This window comes from Anarhichas minor, unplaced genomic scaffold (assembly GCF_050575085.1).
Source record: "Anarhichas minor isolate MPS153535 unplaced genomic scaffold, ASM5057508v1 ptg000027l, whole genome shotgun sequence".
Taxonomy (NCBI): Eukaryota; Metazoa; Chordata; class Actinopteri; order Perciformes; family Anarhichadidae; genus Anarhichas; species Anarhichas minor.
Window position 1 is genome coordinate 9840932 of NW_027466473.1, and position 21826 is coordinate 9862757.

General features: G+C 41.8%; 1 protein-coding gene across 2 annotated transcripts; it reads left to right on the forward strand.

The window, feature by feature from the left end:
- The first annotated feature begins 1478 nt into the window (after positions 1–1478).
- LOC142960698 (transcriptional regulator ATRX-like) lies at positions 1479–21615 on the forward strand. 2 transcript variants are annotated; one of them, XM_076102668.1, is made up of 36 exons: positions 1479–1638; positions 2682–2788; positions 2898–2953; positions 3872–3900; positions 4182–4303; positions 4451–4567; positions 4838–4947; positions 6211–6278; positions 6379–8165; positions 8415–8478; positions 13105–13247; positions 13434–13613; positions 13694–13784; positions 14077–14167; positions 14296–14481; positions 14653–14797; positions 15017–15126; positions 15299–15442; positions 15544–15718; positions 15815–15952; positions 16563–16738; positions 16830–16947; positions 17427–17557; positions 17661–17737; positions 17888–17944; positions 18056–18135; positions 18210–18351; positions 18467–18558; positions 18653–18758; positions 18882–19059; positions 19400–19591; positions 19687–19830; positions 19941–19988; positions 20071–20166; positions 20966–21094; positions 21186–21615. In XM_076102668.1, the coding sequence occupies exons 1-36, from the start codon at positions 1619–1621 to the stop codon at positions 21273–21275; spliced, it is 5739 nt and encodes a 1912-aa protein (XP_075958783.1). In that variant the 5' UTR covers positions 1479–1618; the 3' UTR covers positions 21276–21615. The 2 variants fall into 2 exon arrangements, with proteins under 2 accessions (XP_075958783.1, XP_075958784.1); XM_076102669.1 differs by lacking the exon at positions 17888–17944.
- The last annotated feature ends 211 nt before the right edge of the window (positions 21616–21826 follow it).

Below are 21826 nucleotides of genomic sequence, written 5' to 3' on the forward strand. Positions count from 1 at the left end.
TATTGATTGTTTGAATGTAACTAAGGCACCTCCAGTTTTAACTGATGCCATCTGGATGATGACTAAAAGTAACCTAGAGGGCATCAGATAAAAGTAAAGATGTGGTCCGAAGGCTGGCCCTGGAAGCAATAACGTCAGAATACACAAGCAGACTGAAGTCAGCTTGCAGTTGAAATTAGGAGTGTAGTAGCTGAAGAATAGTGTGCTAATACATTATTAATATCCAGACATCCATCAGTGAGGTTTCCTTGAAATGTAACCTATAGGGCCAGTTAAATAAATAGAAATATGCTATCAGCAGGGCCTACAAGAAGTCGTTGATGAGGTGGATCAATGATGATGGTTTTAGATTAAAAATAACAATGATGCGATTCAAAGAGAAGTTTACCTGAGGGTTCAAACATCATTGATTACTCACGGGCAACGCATCAACAAAATAGTATAATTCAAAAAACAAACAATAACTATAATGAAGACCTGTCTGGCTAACCTGTGGAATGACTTACATGATTTACAGTGACATGAGATCAGTACACAAATGATGGTATACACAGTGGGTTTGTTGACAGTGCTGATCATTTTGTTACTCTTATGTTGCAAATCACTTTAGCAATAAACTCAATGCAAAGGCATTTACACGGTAGCAGTACAAGAAGACAACGTAAATGCTGCTTCTGCTTGTACTATGTTGAAGGGGAAAGGGAGTCTGGCTTAATATGGGAAACAGCTCATAGAACTTTGCTGGAAAAGAGAAATGCAAGAAAGTCATTAAATGGTGAAAAAGTAGTGTGTTAATACTGATTGTATAATAATAGAGGAGGGTTTGAAGAAGTCATAATGACAAGAGCAGTCTTCGAAATATTTTACTTGAAATATGAGGCACAGAGTGAGATGATGAGAGCTGAACTTAGGGACAAGGATACGCAAGTATTGACACTAAATACTATCCTGTTAAAGGACCAGTATGTAGGATTTAGGGGATCTGTTGTAAGAAATATACTATTCTCTTCATGCTCTCACTGAAAATAAAAATACTTTTTTGTTTGAGCAGGTCCTCTTCCACAGAGAGGACCGAAGTTCTCTTCTGCTGGACAGATAATTTAGCCTACCAACCTAGGCCACTGTAGGCTCTTCTACAGGCTTGGAGAGGGAGGGGCGGGGGTATTCAGTTGGTTGCAATCTGCAACCTCACGGCTAGATGTCAGTAAATCCCACACACTGATCATTTCACTGACATACAGGTGTTGTTTAGGAGAGAAACAATGATAGTTTTTAGGATACATTGTAGTGAAAGCACGTTAACACTAAGACTAGTTAAAACTGCAAGGGATCCTATAAAAGCAGCCGTTTTCGTGAAAGAAACAGAAAATAAATGTAATATGTAATCCCCACTCCGGGGCAGCAGGTGGCGGTGATGAGCAATAGGTTGTCATTGTAGGCCACGCGTGATAACAAAATAACTAAATGAAGAGACAGGGACCATTCACACGCCTCTTTATAGTTTTGCTTTTGCTGCTGGTGGGAATGTGAGCGCAGGTTGAGCGCCACGTTTTTACTAGAATATATCGGTGTCATGAAAGTATAAGGACTTGAACGACTGCTTCACTTGCTTCGCGATATGTCTGCAGCGACGCTGAGGTAAAAACTGCGGACGGAAACGCGGTGCTCTCTAAACGAACGTTACTCCCGAGTGTAGAACTGCGAGCTAGCATAGCAACTAGCTAGATGTAGCAGCTAACAGCTATCCGGAATGATACCATAGATAATAATAATAATTCTAAATTTGTTAACCTAGCTGATAACCTCTGACACAGCACGTGAGGTCAGGTGATTTAGAAAAAGGTGTTTTCTTGACGCCTTAGCGATAACGTTCGCGTTAATGCCAGCTAGCTATTTTCTTTCGCAGCTATTGCTACATTAAACGTTATTGCAAGGGTTACTTGGGGTGAGTTGAACGTAACCTAACGTAGTGCGTGATAACGTTATGCACCCAGTTGCCAGCTAGGTACACCTGACTAGAAAGAGTGCAGTCTAATACAACATGTCGTGCAGTAAATATGCGTGAAGGTTATAATATCTTAACTCTTAGGCCATCTTTTGGGCTGCAGTTTGGTGCTGTTGAATTTTAATTGCGTCATGTAGCTAGCTAAGTAGGTGTTTTGAGGGCCCAGAAGACCAGATGAAATCAGTAATCTCAAAAGTTGATATCGAGTAAATTGCCCTCAAAAGTACCACAACTCACTCGACCCAAGTTTTCGATATGAGTTGTGATGTTTCACTGCAACACATAACGTCTTACATCAACACAAATGCACAATCACCTGGAGTACTGAGAGCTTTCGACTGTATCTGGTGTCCTGCAGTGTGGGTCAAAAGCTGCATTGCTTGTGTCATTCATCCCTCTTTCTGGAAAGCTCAAATGTAACACTAATGAAACACGATAGTCTCTTTACATATTCCACTACTAATGTATGCATTGCACTATAAACGTTGAGATGTAGATGTTTGATGAGATTTAAGTTAACGTTAAATAGTATCTTGGATGATAAATGGTTGATTCCACCAAATTCACTTCATATTACTAACAAAGTATTAATCAGGCTTTTTAAGTACATTTTGATTAACCAGCTAGCCACTTCTAACTGACAAGTTAACCAAAAACCATGTTTTCTTGACTGTAGCACCACTACAAGCAAGCTGAATGTATTGGTCAACAAGCTGCATGAGTACTTGGCTCATTCTCCTGTTGAGGACAGCAATGGAGCACCGACCTCAGAGGATGCAGATGGTACACTTTTCTTTTCTTTTACTCTAATAATGTGTAATTGAAAAATCATCATATTTCTATAATCTGCATATTTTCATGCTTTATAAACAACTAACATATGTTATTACAGGACGGACAAACAGGAGCTGTTCTGTGGGGAACTCAACAAGTCGTGCTGCAGCAGTGGTAACTAAACATTCTTGCAAGACTAAATCAAAGCTAGGTACTTGAAGCGCCCATGCTAAACCTGCATTAGAAAAGTGGATAATAATGTTTGTTAATGAAATTACAGTTAACTAACAAACAAGAAAACAACACTTATTTCAGTTGCCGCCGTTATAAAACAAAGACCAGAGTGAACGACTATTACATATTAGTAACCATGTGAAGATGTACAGCTCATGACCAGGGTTCAAAATGAACACTTGTCAGTTGCCAAATGCGAGTAAATGTAGTCTTTGGTGTGTAAGTTATGGAAACCACCCACGACTCTGGCCAGTAGAAACTAATGAACTTCCTGACAGCTGCCCTCTCGCCTGTAATCCTGCTCATCCCCAGCTCTCCGTAACTCTGTGCGCCGCCATCAATAGACAATAAGACTATATTTTGAGGTTCATAATATTTACCTGAATACACACATATGTAGGATATTACTACAGACAAGCTGGCAGTGTTGTTGTGGAGACTTCTAGCCACTAAACTACACCATTACCTCTGATTATGCTCACATTTTAGCCATATCTTTTTGTTTTAGATAACAGGAATGTAATGCAATGTTTTCTTTTAAAGTTGCAGCCCATTGCTGTTTTATTAATCTCCCATGGTTTCTCCCTTCTACTCAATGAATAGTTGTGGTCTAACTCCCTGGAGTACACAGTTATCTGTACTTCCTATTAATTTAGTATTCTAGCAAATTGAGATTGTTGTATCTTACCGCTTTATTTACGACATTCATAGTCTCCTAGAATGAAATTGTTCTCATAAACCAAGGACTAGCTGCTGAGTGAGCATCCCCCTTTGGGACATTACTTAGATATTCTAAACACCACCATTGACGTTGATTACTAACTGAAAACTAAACTAATAAAATGTCTTTCTTCGTAGGCAGGAGTGGATACCAAATACTCAAGGAGGTGAGTCAGTATTTCATATTTAACCTGCAAGCATAGATATGGAATGATATGATATGGTATGATAAATAAACAAATATTTAATGCAGCTCATTGCTGAAAATACTGCATGTTGAACTAAAGTTAATGCAATGTTTAGCAATTAGGAGGCACGCCATTTGTGCTGGAACCAAGTGAAAGTTGTTGCTTAAAAAAAAACATCCTTTTTCACTTTGAAAGTACACTGCAGACCTGAGGGGACTGTTGCTTGACGCTACATGTTTTCTGTTTCACTGATGTATCAGAAAACCATCTGTCGTCGTAAAGCACTCTGGACTGGATGAATCCGGGGACTCGAATGCGAGTGAGGATGTGGATTTACCAGTTAATGCAAACGGTCGCCTCGACATCACCAGATTACCAAAAGGTAGGCCTCCACTTTTCCCCCATTATAGTTTCCCTGTTTAATCTGCCTCATAACGTTTCTGCAGTGCAATTAATAATCATAATAATTACACATTTGATAATGATGGAATGTCTTTGATCCATTGGCGATGTGTTTTTGTTTACACAGGCACTGTACTGGTGAGGCCTGAACCTGTTGACAATGGAAGAGACGACTTCAGGGGTCCTGAGTTTCGCAGCCGGAAATCAGGCGTACTGCGGAAAGAGTTTTCCAGAAGACGCGGAGGTCCGTCACTACTGCTTGATATTGTCATAACATTGCACATCACTGATTATGACCAATGATTACTGAAACAAAAAGGAGACACGTGTTGGGGTTACCCATCCATTGATTGCCTGTGGACAAAAGACACAGACTGAAAAACCCACTCCATTTAGAAAATTCAAAATACGGCTTGGTCATCATCTTGATGTGAGAGAGAGAGATCAGTGGATACTCAGACTTTGACGTTATTAAAGCCATGTTTTCACTAATGACAGTGGTGTCCTTTTACAGGAGTTGAACACATGGAAATTGTCAGTTGCACTGCATGTGGCCGACAAGTTAACCATTTCCAGAAAGATTCCTTTTTTCGACATCCAGTCCTGAAAGTACTGATTTGCAAGGTGAGTCTGCTTATTTAAACGTCTGAAACAAATCCTCAATGTTCTGTAACCATACATCTTATCTTATCATTATGAAGTAAATGTTGATTGCTCAGCGTTATGGCTTTAGAATAATGACACCATCGATGTTGAGATTGATTCATTATCAGCCTCGCTTTCACTTTGCAATTCTGATGGCGATTGAGTTGCGCTTAAAGAGTCCAAAATGAACCAACCCCACATGCGGGCAGATATTATGTTTGGTAAATAAATCTGGAAAGGTCATCTGACGCACTGGTTGTGCAATTAAAAACTGTGCAGAACTGCGTTTTGGTGTCATTTACAGACATTTAGTGCTTCTGTCCTTCACCGTCATTGTGGGAGTTTGGCAAACACTCACACATACCAGCATACGTTTTAATGTGCGTCCAAAAGGTGCTGCAAAACTGACCGCACTGAGTGCTTCTAGTTTCTCGTCACTGTTTAACAGGCACGTCCATTGCTCGGATAAACTATCACTTGCATTTCACCGGCGTCTTGTTTCTCTCCTGTCATGGTGGACTGTTCCATCTTACATTGCAAGATTCTTCTTCTTTAAATTGAGCGTAGTTCAGCCTGGAACTGAAACCACTGTCTCTGAATTTGCCACAATCACTTTTCACGACCGTAGGCGCCCACGTCCATCACATGCAGCCGTGAGAACGACAGAGTGGGTCCGTTGTGTAGTTGAAGTATTTGCTGCCGGACTTTGGAGGTGCTTTGAATTGCACTCGTTTTCCATCGCTGGCGCCCACCAACAATGGAAAGTTCCAAATCATCCAGAAATCTCGTGCTGTGTCCGCCCGCTGTGTTTGGGAAGGCAAGGCAACAAACTCCAGCTTGGCTAACCTCCAGGAATAATCCGTGACACGGTGCTATATCTCAATCTGCAACTTGCCGTTATATTGTGCTGTGAAAATCCGAAAAACGGCGAAAAAGCGCAGACTTTCAGCTACATTCACAGGAGCTCTGTGTTTATTTTCATGTTCAATATGAGGGCCAATGTGACGCACCAGTTCAGCAAACGTTAAAGCTGGCATCCAGAAGTACTGGTGTCTCTCCCAGTCGATGCTTCTCATCTCTTGCATCAATGTGCTGTATTCCCCGTGTCTGGTCTATCATATTTATATTTCCTATAGAATTTGGTTTACATTTGTTTTGTTAATTAAGAAAATCATCATGTTTGTTAAATACTTTTGTCCACACTCTCCGCAACTCTTCTATTTACCATTTTATTTTTGTCAGTCTTGCTACAAGTATTACTCAAGTGATGACATCAGCAAGGATGGAGATGGAATGGATGAGCAATGCAGGTAAGATTTGTTCTATGAAGGATTTTAACTGAAGTATAAACATCTTACATTGTGCTAAACTTACAAGTGTTTTTATTGTCTTTCTTTTTCTCTCATGCAGATGGTGTGCCGAAGGAGGCAACCTGATTTGTTGTGACTTCTGCAGCAATGCCTTCTGCAAGAAGTGCATTCTGCGAAATTTGGGACGGAAGGAGCTGTCTGGCATCTTGGAGAGCAAATGGTACTGCTATGTGTGTAGCCCGGAGACCCTGTTTGACCTGGTGGTGGCCTGTGACAACGTGCTGGAGAACATGGAGCACCTGTGGTATCAGCAGCGCAGGAAGAACCGCGTGGAGCCGGAGAAGTCTGAACTTTACGCCATGTTGCCACACCTGCCACAAAACCTTCCTTTGGATAAATGGGATCACACCGGAATGGACGGTAATGTGGTGTTCAACTATAACACGCTGCACGTTTCCAAGGACGTCACCAAAAAGGCCAAACATTTAGTGGACTCGACGAACATCTTAAACCAGACCTTTGTCAACTTCATTCATACTGTGACAACAAACAAACAAGCCCCCGCTGTTCGCAATCTGTACCTCAACTCTTTCTTGTCAGTAGTGAAAGGCTTGCGAAAATCCCTCGCGGCACTCGAGGATAGCCTGAAGGAAGAATTCAGTGACTTGGATGTCTTGAGCTGTTGGGAAAAGTTCTTCAACGATGACTTTGATGCACAGCCTGTAACCGATGCAGACACAGAGCCTCACAAAAAGTGCTTGAGTGACTTGCAGAAGTTAGCAGCGGAACATCTGGAGGGTTATGATTCGGACTCCAAAGGCTTCCCGGATGGGAGAACTGCACACGCCGGCCCTGGGAAAACCATGGATTCAGATCCACATGTAGCGAGACAGAGGGCACAAAAGATTGGCCTGAAGCCTTCTGAGAGCGGGGTCAACATGACAAAGAAACTAGTAGTGAAACTTACACCTGTACCAATGGAGCAGGGGCCATCCTCTGATGCCCCAGAGAAGAACGTCCACACGAACGATAAGAAGTCGGAGGGAAAGGAAGTCTCGGACGCTGAAGAGACGGGTGCCAAAGCTGACAGCAAGATGAGTACTGACAACTCTAATGCGTCCCTACACCCGGAAGAGGAACAGGGCAACAGACGCTCTCCTCGCGTGAAGACGACACCGTTGCGCCGACCGAGTGACGTCAAGGCCAAGAAGTCTCGTTCGACAGTAGACAGCGACAGTGACTCCGACCCCGAGGAAACCTCCAGCTCAGCACCAGCCAAAAACACCGAAGAACAAAGTGTGAACAGAGCAAGAGACGACTCTGACTCGGATGAAGTCCCTGCTGCTCTGCTCGAGCGAGCAGCTGTAACGCAAAGCTCCGATGAACCCCAGAGTGACGAGAATGGCGGAGAAGCGTCAACGAAGGTGACCAAGAAATGTCTCTTTTGGCTCACTAAGAACACCCCGATGTCACCGGAGAAGATGCGGCGCAAGCGCAAAATGTTGGAGCGCTCCCCCGAGTCTGACTCGAGTAACAGACGGGTCAAGTCACGAAGGGGGAGTGGGACGGATTCCTCGAGTGATGATCAAGATTCACAGAAGAAAGTACAACACTTGAATACGCTGAGGCCAATCGGGAAGTCTCACCTCGTCAAGCGAGAAGAAGAAGGCGGGGCTAGAGCGCAGGGAAGGATGCAGGCTGGGAAGTCTAAGGCTAAATCTCACGGGAAAGAAATGGAGTCGCCATCCTCCTCAAGCGACGACGGTGATGCTGACGACGACGACGACGAAGACGACGACTCTGGGAGTGAAGGAAGTGATCAGAAGATGAAGCCAATCACTGAAGATGTGGCCTTAATGGGGGCAACAGCATTCCACCAATCATCGGGTGAGTCTTATATTTATTATTGTATATCTAGATCTACAGTATATCTTGTCAATGGATATTAGTAGATTGCTGTAGGTTTCCTGGTGGAAAGCTAAAAGCTATAAGCAGAAATGTGATTGTATCAGAATCTTTAATAATACACACACACGCACACACTCTTATCCGTTCACCCGTTCTTTGATCGTAGATGTAATCACTCTGCTCAAACAACAGAGTAATTCATTTTCCTCATGTCTTTGTTTTTTGCAGGAGATGAGGAGCATTCTGGGCCCTCGTGGGCAGCAGAAGATGATGATGATGATCCAGAAAATAGGTATGGTTCAAAAAGCCCGGATGTAGAGTTAGTAAAACACCCTGTATGTAAAAAAAAGGCAACTTTGAACCCCAAACCCCAAAAATCGAGCAGCACTCGTGTGATTCTGACTCATTTGCGGTCTAGTCAATCAAGACCAAAGCGTAGCTGCAGCAGAGGCCCAGCAATCAAATACACATGGTAGAGGTACTCTGTGAAGCAGATGGCCCACACTATGACACACTGAGACTGGATGAGGCTTCTGAATGAGAGGCAGCACACTCTGCTCGTCTGTGTGCTGTTCTTTTGAACCTAAATGGTATTGCTTTTCATTTTTCTTAATACAGAACACGCATAGAATGCTTGTCTATGTTTTATTTACTGTGCAATCCAGTATACATTTAAATGATAGAGATTTTATTATTAATATTATATCTTATACCTGACATGATAATCTGAAGCAAAAGGGAAACCCGTGAAGAGGTCCGAGAAATACTTTTGAACAAATGATTGAAACTTATTTAGCGTTACGGCTCCGCCTGTTTTCAATGAGAGTATTTGAACAAATGTAAAACGTTTTGAACTTCCTCTTATGACTTCTTATACAATGCACAAAGAACTGTTGTCCTCCAGTCAGCAGCACTGTTGACTTAACTGCTATTTACAGGTGAAGTACAAAGATTGAAACATGCCTGTCAGATTCTCTGCCCACATTTACGTTAAGTAGAAAATTACAAGTGTTATTTTTCAATCAACCAAAACTTTTAAGCATGTTAACAACTTTTATGCTTCACCTTGAAACCTATCTTTTTGATTGTTATGCTTTAATTATAATGAGATGGCAAAAGTATTGTTTGTTAACATATCTGATACAATATACCTGGCTCTGTAAATGCAACTTAGCTTTATGTTGCTTTTCTGTTCTTTTACGCACACAAGTCACATTTCCTTCCTTTTTAATTTTGGACACAGAATATATTTAGTAATTATTTAACCACACATTTACTTACGGCTACCGTTTCATGACTTTGGTTTGCATTTGATGCCAGTGCTGATACATTATGTCAGAGTGTGATTTATTACTTTTGTTTTGAAAAAGACGATAATGAAGGTAATGAAGGTTATCGGGCTTCACTGTCCGACTGCCACACAGAATTGGAACATTTGTAAGCACAGAAAATGTTGCTGGTAATAAACACCCAAAGCCTCACCCAAACACCGTCAACATTTGTTATATTTTCTCTCCACTGATATCAAGTTTTCTAATATACAAATCATGGGGAGACGATCAATGTCAACCAGCTGCAGTTGAAACGATTTGAAGTGCATTTCGATAGACCTTCCTCTGGTATTTACACATGGTCACCATGATGAATACTCCCGGTATGCAGTCTCTTCTTTTGTAACTATTTCATATGCAAGCTACCAGCTCTGGAGTCGAGAAATAGTTTTTTTTCTGCGGTTCCAGAAACTACAAATACGAGTCCTTCTGGGCTGCTGGCACTCCCACAATCCCCCCTAATGTAGTCCAGAGCAGGCTTTATGGCAGAATGACACTCTGGAGGTCTTGAGTGCTCATTTGTACATTAAATAGACACATCCGGTGTATCACTGGCTTCACTGACAGTCAAATGTCTCAACTAAAAGCCTTTAACATGAGAACGAGGTACTGTTTCCCCAAACTATCTCAATGACCAGATCACATCCGTCCCATTCTAAATATTTGGGCTGTGATGTGTGGAGTTGCTGTTCAGCCTTTTGTGGTATTTATTGGTGTCGCATTGCTGCTACTACTGCCTTTACATACTTATGCAACACTGACCTTAGCTAACATCTGTATCTATTACTGTTAGAATATTTGAGATGCAGAAACACCTGGTAAAGGTGCTGCTGGAGCTTGTGAACGTGCACTTTTGCACATGTGAAATATGCTATAGTGGTGATAAGAGGGCTGGAGATCTTTCAGTGTTTTCTACTTGTAGATGTCAGAGACGGTTTTATTTCTCTGACATTGCTGCTTTCACAGAGATTCTCTTCAAGAGTTGTGTCTCTCAAGTTACAAACAAGTATTTTCCCGCTGCTTTACCTGAAGTAGTGTCTGTCGAGCCGTGCACACAGTCTCTGTTTTATCTGCGGAGGATTTGAGATATTTCAGATTTCTGGATGAAATTTTGTTATTGCTGCTCAAGGCCAATAACAACAGCACAGGGTTTGTGTCGAGGTTCTGGCGTCAAAATAGGTCATGTGACGTACTCCGTCCAAGAGAGACCCTTCCGCATGCATACCGTTACAAAAGATGCGGCCCTAAAAAGATCTATTGTCGCATGCAAAAACTTTTTTTTGCCATTCATGTGTTGTTTGGCTGGCCTGGGAACGCTTCAGTTGTGATATGTGATATGTGCCCAGTAAGTAAGGCACTGTCTTTGTTAATCAAAATACTTTACAGTCCTCGTGATGACACTCATTGGAAGCTTTAAGTGCTCAGTCTTACCACTGGAATATCTCAGAGCATGCATCGGACACATTCTGTGTATCACTAGCTTCATTGTCTGTCGAGGGTCTCGAGTAAAAGTTCCTAACGTGAGACCCTGATTCCAGATATTATATTGAATGGCCAGTTGGTATAAATCCCATTCTAAATATTTGGGCTGCTCATCTTTCCTCTCGTTTAGTGGTATTTATTGAAACCGATCATCAAAACCCGCACCAGTGTTTTTGTATGTTTTACCCCACTTTCTATACACAGAATATACATTACTGCTGACCATTTTTCTAAAGCATACTGTAGCTTTTAAAACTAAAGAGTGACATTTTTATCGTATTCAAACTCGCTGACCAGCTGTTGCGTTTTTCTCCAGCAATACAGATAAAAACAATTTGTGTTTAAAAAAAAAAAACCAAAACCTTCGGGGTCAGTGCTTTGAAATGTCAATGGGACCGTTGTATATCTGAGGATTGAGAGTGGGTTGTGAAACAACTATTATGCAAAGAGCGACCAAATTCACATTGTGCCTTTTTAATGACATCCATGTTTGTTTCTCATGTTTTTTCCAGGTCGGATTTTCTGACAGCACAGCAGTGAATGCAGTGCTGTTAGGCAACGATCACTTAAATCTGGGATATCGTAGCCTCCTATTGGCCCGTTTTCTTTTTCTTTTTTTCTTCAGAAGTCTGTTTTCAGCTGAAGTGAAAGCACAACTTTATCGTTAGGAAAAAAAAAAAAAAATGGTCAGCAGAAATGTAAAGTTTACCTTGTTCATAGCTAGTGGGCTAAAACTGTGTTATTCCATTGAAATCCACACAGCATGCGATTACCAATGGCCGATGATGCCAAAAATCATGTGTGGCTGTATGTTCATTCTCTACAGTGTTTTTCTGTTTCGTCCTATTTCCCAGTTGAGGCATGTCTAAATGAGATCCGGGGCTCTGGCCCGTTACTGCTGCTGTCGTCTGGCAATATATACACGTCTTTGACTGTAAACTCTCGCAAAGACATTGGATTAAACATCTGTGAAAATGGCAGTTTGTTCTCTCCCCAGTGACCTGCATTGACAACCACACTTTGAGATCAGACCTGTGCGTGTAATGCAGGTTGACCAGAGAGTAGAGGAACTCGAGCCAGACGCATGGAAGCTGTTTGACTCTCGGCTGTGTCACGTGTAATTACAAGTCCGCTCCGTGTTGTGAAATGCGTGTTGAACGCAGGTAGATGTAGAAGAGGGTAACTCATTGAATGTAGTAAAACACAATATGGTATTGAAACCATGAGCTTTTTCAATTTAGGAAACATGAACTGTATCAGGTTATGTGCATTACTTTCCTCATTTTTTAAACCTTTATTCTCCACCGGAGTAAAAAAGGGTTAATTAAGAGCCGTTGTAATTAGTTTCATTCTGAGTAAATATTTATCTATAGACGTTGTTAGTAATTGAGTGTTTGTGTCTCACATGTTTTTCTCTTGTCTTTATTACAACAATAATTGGCTGGTAGCACCAGAGGAGCCGGTTGCCTTCCAGTCAGCTCTCGGTTTGTGTTCAGAAAGACCTGACGCTCTTTTAACTGAGTCACGACTGGATGAACAAGAGATGAATGCAACTTTTATTTTTCACATGGAAAAAAAAAAAATGGAGTAGTGTCTGTTACAGACTCGAGCAAGCGGAAAACATTGTAGGAAATAAAACTCTCCCTCCCCTTGCCCCAAAAGGAGAATAAAAACGTATGTCTCTCTGGTTTTTTTTTTTCTGTGAAGAATACTTGTTGTAATAAATTCTTACTCTTAAATACGTCTCCGTATCATTTTTCCCGCTGGCATTATTTTACATGTATGTCTTCCAGTGTTGTGCCAGTTCACTTTAATTGGTCAGTGACTTGACTAACAGAGCTGTAATTTGGCACATCAGTCCAAGACTATTATTGACACATGTGGATTACTGAAGATATCTGATTGGATTTATGATTTATTAATCAGCTGAAGGACTATTGACTCATAACCAACACTAAAAAAAGAAAACGCTTATTTTAAGTCCAAAATCTAATAACATTTGATTGTGATTTTGCCTTCGAGTGTAACAATATCCAGCTGCAGACGATGTTTCTGATCATGAAATGAACTTCAGGTACCTTTTCCTTCTTTTCCACTTTTGAAAGAATCGCTAAGAAAATGCTCTTGGCCCAAATCAAAGCCAACTACTCGTCGGGCGATGATATCTCTTCGGATGAGGAGACGCAGGACGAGTCGGAGGATGAGAAGAAAAAACAAGGAAATGAAGATAATGAAACGGATGTAAATTGTAAGTATCTTTTTTTTTTTTAAGTAGCACATATCTAGCTTTTCACTTGTGCATTTTATTTTTTTTAAATAAGCACAGGTATTCGTTTTCCTTTTTTAATCCTATTGATCTATTGTAGATTTTAACATTTGCATTTTTTAACCAAAGTTGTGGCTAGTTGTGAAAATGATACAATCTCTGCTGCAGGGGAGGAATTGACTTCAGACTCGTCCGACACCGCGTCTAATGGGCCCAACTCCAGGCACCACCACCTCCTCCGCCTCAAACTCACCTTAGATGAGGGAGCACCGAGTGACGAGGCTGTGGCCGAGAGCGCAGTAGCAAAGCTGGAGGGCAAGCAAAGAGCCGGCAGCAAACACCTGAGCTGTAAGGACGCGTCTAATCGTAGAAACCCAAACTGTCTTTAACCTACTTTGCATTAATGTCTGACTTCGATATCTGTCAAGCTGATAGTGAAAGTGATGGGGAGGATGATCTCGGGATGAGCGAGGAGCTGAGTCAGTCAGAGGATGAGGCCGGTGGAAAGGGACCCAAAAGGTACACGCCATCGATTAAATCAAAAACCGGTAACAATAGCTCAAGTAAAGTAGGGTGACAGTCAGCAGACTGACTCAGTGATGTCTTAATGCAGCAATATCTGTCTAAAGTCTGCTGATGTTAGACCGATGGACCTCCTTTGGACCACATTTAACTTCATATTGCCGTCTGAAAAAAACAAATGTATTTTCCGCCGCAGTGGCACACACACACCCACACGCACACAATTACCTATGTGTGATATGTACTTAGTTCATTTTAGTTTCTTATTCTCTCTTCTTTTTATCTCCAGAGTATCCGGTAAAGTGAAGGAGGCCCGCCGTAGATTCAAGCGAAAGAAACCGGTGCCCTGCATCTGGTTGTCTGACTCCAACAGTGAAAAGGTCTGATGTCATAACCAAATGGCTTATTCGTATTTATATTATTTTATCTGAAGCTGTTCACCTCTGATGCTGATACTCTGATGTCTAACGGTCATATCGCTTGGTGGTTCTTAACTGCATTTGAGCAGAGTGACGAAGAGGATGCAGAAGGGGAGAACAGCGACGGCAAAGGCACCCCTAAAGGACGCAAAAAGATCCGCAGAATCATTGACGACGATAATCTCCGTGCTGAGACCCAGGAAGCCCTCAAAGAGGAGCAGGAGAGATGCAAACGTCTGGCAAGCAGGGATCAACAGATGGACGACAGGAGAGAGGTAGTGCAACACACAGCAGGTCCAACAGACCATTGAACCTCACTGTGTTAGTTACAGTCATTTAAAGCATTGCTGCAGCATTAGATCCGTTACCCCTGTTGATAAATGACCACGATTGGGGTTTTCCAAGGGGAGGACCAAACGGACAAAATGCCCACATTTGTTTTCCAGATTATTGATATAACGGATGATCCGTCTCAAGTGGAGGGCCCCATCACCACCAAGCTGATCCTGGATCAGGATGAGCAGACCAAAAAGCCTTTTGTTCAGGTGCACAGGAACCTGGTGATGAGACTGAAGCCTCACCAGGTGGACGGTTAGTTTGTCTTTTCAATCACACTGATCAATCGCCAAAAAAACACAGCTGGTCTGCTGGATTTCAATGGCAACATTTTGGCACACTGGTTCGTCTGTAATGGGTGTGACGTTCAGCCATTAATGCTGATTAGTACTGCTGCATATTTTCAGGGTTAAGTCCAAGTTTTGTGTTCAGACGAAACGTAACTGGCCATGTTCTCTTTGCGCTCTAACACAGGGGTCCAGTTTATTTGGGACAGTTGTTGTGAGTCTGTGAAGAAGGCCAACTCTTCTCCTGGAACAGGCTGTATATTGGCACACTGCATGGGCCTGGGAAAGACTCTGCAGGTGAACACATATCCACTCTCAATATTCTCATTTGCTTTCATTTATGCAGAAAAAATGAATACAGCAAACATTTCAGCACCCTGAAATTCATTATTTTCATGCTTGTTCATCACCCATCTTAAACTATGCTTTAATGACTACGCTTCATATTCATATCTGTGTTACGTTATAGGTGGTAACTTTCCTCCACACGGTGCTGCTGTCGAAGAACCTGAAATTCAGAACGGCGCTGGTCGTATGTCCGCTCAACACCATCCTCAACTGGATCAGCGAGTTCAAGAAGTGGCAAAGCGACATGCGACAGGATCAAGTAAAAGTATGCAAAATCACAAATGGGCAATACTTGATTTTTCTGCCTCAGATGCTTTATGCCTCCCACTTGGTGGTTAATGTTCAGACGCAACAAATATGTTTCAGGTCACAGAACTGGCCACATTAAAGCTTCCAGGCCGGATCAGGGCTCTGCGGAGGTGGTGCAGAGAGGGAGGTGTTATGATAATGGGGTATGAGATGTACCGCAACCTGTCACTCGGCCAGAAAGTCGGGGATGAGGAGGCCAAGAAAGAGTTAAAGAGCATACTGGTGAATCCAGGTACAGTAACGGTGCCATGGCATGATATCATTAGAAGGTTTTGTGTGTCATTGAAACTGTTCAAATACGTTTTCTCTCCTGGGTTTTTTCCTTCAGGTCCAGACTTTGTGATTTGTGACGAGGGACACATCCTGCGCAACGAGCGAACCAACATCTCCAAAGCTATGAATGCCATCAAGACCAAGCGGAGAGTGGTGCTAACTGGCACACCACTACAAAACAACCTGAATGAGTGTAAGTCTGCAGCACTACGTCATATTCAGTATACCACGAGATCACACTTTGTTTGAAAGGATGTAGAATATATGCATCTGAATATATATATATATATATATATATATGAATTTAAATGTATTATTTAAATTGGCATTTTGAAAAGTTTCTGGTGAAATGAAAAGGCAGCTAACCTAGGCCTACCAATTTTATTTATGTAACAGCATTTTTATTATTTTGTATAACTTGAACTTGTTATTCCCGAAGACACTGAGAATTGAAAAATACTACATTAAATATATATAAATAATACTTACTATATTAAATACTATTAATAATGTGTTTATTCGTGCTAGCTTAACAATAAATGTTACATTGTGTTTATTTGTGTTTAGAATATTGCAATCAGTTGATGTGACTTCTTTAACTTCATAATCTTATACTCACTTTAATCTGCTTTCATGCCATCATTTTCCGCACAGCGGACTTGAGTAGATCCTGAAATTAGCTTCCCTATGCACTGAATCAAGCATTTATTATTGAACTGTGACCCCGAGAATCTAAATCGAATCATGAGCTATCAAGAGAGTCCCACCCCTTAATATTGATGCATCTTATTTTGGTCCCACAGACCACTGCATGGTCAATTTCATCAAGAGGAACCTGCTCGGCTCGCTGGGCGAATTCCGAAACCGCTTCATCAACCCCATACAGAATGGCCAGTGTGCCGACTCCACGTCAAGAGACGTCCGAATCATGAAGAACCGAGCACATGTGCTTCATGCTATGCTGGTTGGATGTGTGCAGGTAAAAACAATACTGCACACTGAATATGTACACATGCAGTTAGCTTTTATATTTCAGCTCTCTCAACACTGTGCCCATCTTTGTTTCCTAGAGGAGAGATTACTCTGAGTTGACTCAGTTCCTGCCTCCCAAACACGAGTATGTGCTGGCAGTGAGGATCTCCCCGCATCAGTACAAGTTGTACCGCTACTACCTCGACCACTTCACCGGTAAGAGTCTTCACTTTTTTCACTCTAAGGAATGCAGATATACTCATTTTAAGTATACGTTTTTTTGTTTTTTCTGTCCTATGACGTGCCAATCGTTTCACTAAAGTATCTATACATTTAAAGAGAGTTGTGAAGATATAGTATTGATTCATCTTTCCATAGCTCTAGTTTAGCCTTTAAGGGGCTCAATGTATCGCCTCCACATGGCTCTCAACATGGAGTCGGATGAGCCGGCATCTTTAACTTTAAAATGAATATAGCGGTAGAACCCAAGTCTGGCAGAAGAGTGAAAGTTTACTCATAACTCATCCAACTCAGTTACACTCAACTCACTAAAATATCAAAGGCTGAGATATGATGATCATCAACTGATGACAAAAAGGAAGTAAAACGTCAGCAATGCTGTTGTTCCCTAAAAAAATGCTGTTTCACCGATGTTGGACCATCTGAAGTATATATACATGTTTGTGTTTCTCCAGGTATGAGCTCCGTGATTAACGCACCTAAGGTGAGAAACGGAGCAAACCTGTTCAAGGACTTTCAGGTGCTCGGCCGAATTTGGACTCATCCCTGGTGCCTTCAGCTCAGCCACATCAGCAAAGTAAACAAGGTACAACAACAACAATCACCACGCGACGGAACGCTCGTTGATTTATTATCAGTCGATCTTAAGCGTTTCATATTTGAATCAACACTTAACTGGATTTTTATAGGAGAGAAATTGCGATAAGAAGAACAAAACGAAAGCGACAGCTCTGCAGAGGAATGAAGAAACCGCTGCGGCTGAGAGGTGAGACTTATTACGACGTGATAATCTAGACTTTCACAAATCATCATCACCTCATTTGTTTCTCATTAAATCTTCTGCATATCTAGTGGTTTATGAAAATAGCTCGACTGTGTGATCTTTTATGTGCCTTTGAAATAACATGTTGTGTAGATTGGTGCCAAACAATACGTCAAGTCTGGAACAACAAACTGTGAAAGAAAATCAGAAGTACTTTCTGAATCCACTCTGGTTCACTTAAACTGCTTAAAGTTCTCAACCTTATTTTATGAGATATATTATATTTATGAACTCTTGATTCCCTTTCTTTGCCCGATGTAGTGGACTGAGAGAGAACCAAGCAAAAGAAGGGAATAACAATGACGGCAGTGCAGTGTCCACAGGCGCCGCAGCAGTGGACGGTATTAAAACTCCCATTTCTCACTGATAGTCCCACCCTGAAGGTTCGCACACTAAAATATTTGTTTCTGTGAAGGAGAGAAAGCAACCATGAGTCTGGATGAGGTCTGGTTCAAGAATCTGCTCTCTGAAGAAGACGCCAAAATCATGGAGCACTCGGGGAAGATGGTGCTCTTGTTTGAGATCCTCAGAAAGGCTGAAGAAGTGGGCGATAAAGTGTATGTTGCTCTTCTAATCTAAAGGCAAATCCAAACACAGAAAGACTTTAAGCGGTCTGATAAACACTGGCTCGTCCTCACATCTCACCAAATCAATGTGCTTTTGCATTTCTAGGCTTGTGTTTAGTCAGTCTTTGATCTCGTTAGACCTGATTGAGGATTTCCTCAAGGCTTCTCACAATGCCCGAAACCCATCGTCATGCAAAGGTATTCTGTTTATGGCAAATAAGATATTAATTCATGGAGGGAACATCCTCCTTGATGGTGCTTCACTTCTGATTGTTGTGCTTCATTCTGACAGCGGGCAGCTGGATTAAAGACGTTGATTACTATCGACTCGACGGCTCCAACAACGCTGTGTCGAGGAAGAAATCGGCCGATGAGTTCAACAATGACTCCAATTTTCGGTACAGATCATCTGACTTTTGTTTCAATCTTTCTATGTTGATTAGACTGAAATAAGATCCGGACAGAACATTTCAAATTGTCCCGACAAAGTTTGTCTTCTGATTGATTGTTCTCTGTTTTAGCGGCCGATTATTTCTCATCTCAACGAAAGCCGGCTCACTCGGCATCAACCTCGTTGCGGCCAACAGGGTCATCATCTTCGATGCCTCGTGGAATCCCTCGTATGACATACAGAGCATCTACAGAGTGTACCGCTTCGGTCAGCTCAAGCACGTGTTCGTCTACCGCTTCTTGGCTCAGGTGAGCTCCCCGTCATCTATAGCAGCCCCTTTACAGTTTGTGGTGCGCTGGCTGCACACTGCCAGGAATAGTTGTTTTATCTATTTAAGTTTTAACATGTTTTTCCATGAATACAGCTATAAATTACCAGTTGACAAAATGCAAAGCTTCTTGACACTTTCAGTTCTGCTCCATAAATGAATGTTAGTTTTGTCTTTTGTCTTTCCATCAATCTTTGCCGTTTTTATTTAGAAACACTGGATAGTTCTTTTGAGGGCAGTAAAAAGAATCTAATTGGATTGTACTTGTTTCTGGACCCATAAAGCTTTCAGTTCATTACTGCGCTCATTTTCCTCTCCAGGGCACCATGGAGGAGAAGATCTATGATCGCCAGGTGACCAAGCAGTCTCTGTCCTACCGAGTGGTGGATCAGCAGCAGATTGAGAGGCACTTCACCTTCTTTGAACTGACCGAACTTTACACATTTGAGCCGGACCTGCTGGACGACCCCAACTCTAAGAAAAGAAAAAGAACCACCTCTGTTCTGCCAAAGGTGACTTTTCAGGTTGTTTGAGGCCCATGTAAATATTTTAGCAGCTGTCTGGAATTTGCAGCATTCAACGGCTTTTTGTGTGTCTGTTTTCTCAGGATAAGATCCTGGTGCAGCTATTACAAACGTGTAAAGACCACATAGTGTCTTTCCACGAGCATGAATCTCTGTTGGACCATAAACAAGACGAGGAGCTCAGCGAGGCAGAACGCAAAGACGCGTGGGCCGAGTACGAGGCCATGGTAAAGAGCTGTTCTAATGAGCAGGGCTGCGTCTAGTCTAGTCTAGACTTTAAAGTGTTTTACATTACACCTCTGTGTGCTGACTGTATGTACACGTGTGTGTGTTTCAGTCTTCCAACCAGAACCCCTGGGATTCGAAGACCAATGACGAGCTCGTGGTATACATATATGTCATTTGCATATATAAACTGCTGCTGGTGATGTTTTATACAATGGGGTTTACGTGAAAATGTTTTGCAGGACTTGCTGAGAAAGAGCAGAGCAGATGTATCAGTGGCCTATCTGTCAGTGCAGCAGATGGTTTCTTACACCATCGAGGACTACATGTTAAAAGTGGTGAGTGACATTCAGGCTTCACGGTAACGAGATGAATGGAAGATTTAAAATAGGAGTGGATTTATTGATTTATTGATGTATTGCTTGGTGTAGGCTGCAGGAGTATATTTATTGATTCTGCACTCAGGTGTGGAAGAAATCTTTTTATTGAAGAATCTTCAAACTTGCAATTTGAAGAAAGAGTCTTTCCTTAGTTTCAGAGACAACATGTATGATTATGGATGAGCATTTCATGCTCATAAATACAGCAGTCTAGTCAGAGCAATGCCAGGATCGGCTCTGCCTTCAGTCTGAATTGGAGGTGGTTTTACACGTCTGTCTGTGGCAAATGGTGACAAAGGACAATACACGTCTGGCCCCCATGGCCCAAATGTGAATTGCATCTGGGGTTTGACAGGAAGAATCAGTTTACATCTCAGTGGTACTTGAGCTGCTGTTGAAACTACAAATGATCCAAAGGGGAGAGTCCGTGGTTCACTTTTAATGTTCCCGAGCAGATTACCAGCCTTTCTTTGAACCGCTGTGTTTAGTGCTCACACAATACATTCCAACACCTCCCACGGTTAATCGACTCACTAGTCAGGAGACAGAAAATAGTTGCAACTATTTAAATCATTTATTCATCTTTTTTTCTAAGAAGAAATATATTTCCTAGTTCCAGCTTTTTAATTCTTCTTTGGCTACATATTGTTTTAAGTTGATGTGACGCTGTGTGTAGCATTGTTGCCCAACATAAAATGTCCCCTGAGGGATACTAATGTACATCTGATCCTATCTAACCACTTTATTTATGTTGCAGCGGCAACAGAATCCTCAGCTGCCGGAGGCCACGGCTTTGGCCAAAGCTCGGATGAGCAAAGCGTGTGATGAGAAGGAGCAGGAACGTAAGCAGGCCTTTTATCGAGAGGTTCTCGCACACCAACAAACGGTAAGTCATTTATTACACGTGGGTGTGTGAATGCGTGTACATGTATGTACAAATAGACATTCTGATGTTTCAACCAAATCCCTCCGCACAGCTCACACACGGCATTCACGCCATCCTGAACAGTCGAAGGAAAGCGATGGAGACGGCCGTGAGCACCGTGGTCCAGCCCGCACCGACTTGAAGAAGAAAACACTCCGCAACACATTATCAGATGTTAGAGAGTCACATTTACAAGCCGTAGGATTTTAAGTCATGTAATGTCAATAGCATTGCTCCGGGACAATGATAGTTTTGTTTTGTAACACTTTGAGCACTTTAATTAACTAGCACAGGAATAAGTTGTCTTTTTATTATTAGCTGCTTCGTACCAAAAACGTTTGTGTTAAGTCCCTTTAAACGCAGTAGGTTTACTGTATATGCCTTAATGTTACCATGACCTGTTTTTTTCTATTCGTTTAACTTTTTATGTGTTTGTTACCGGTTCTTACAATTATGTAATAAATTAACAAAATCACAGAAAATGTGTTATTTTTAAATGTTCATGTTTGTGAACCAGTAACAGCCCATGACAGAGTTATGTTTTATATAGTAGGAGTGTTAATAGTGATTATATCGGTTTCCGGTTGTGAAGGAGTTCTGCTGGAATTGTGCAGGACAATGAATTTGAAACTTTTTGTAAGGAAAACAATTTTTCTCTAATATCTTCCTCTAAAACCAAATTCATATTTTGTG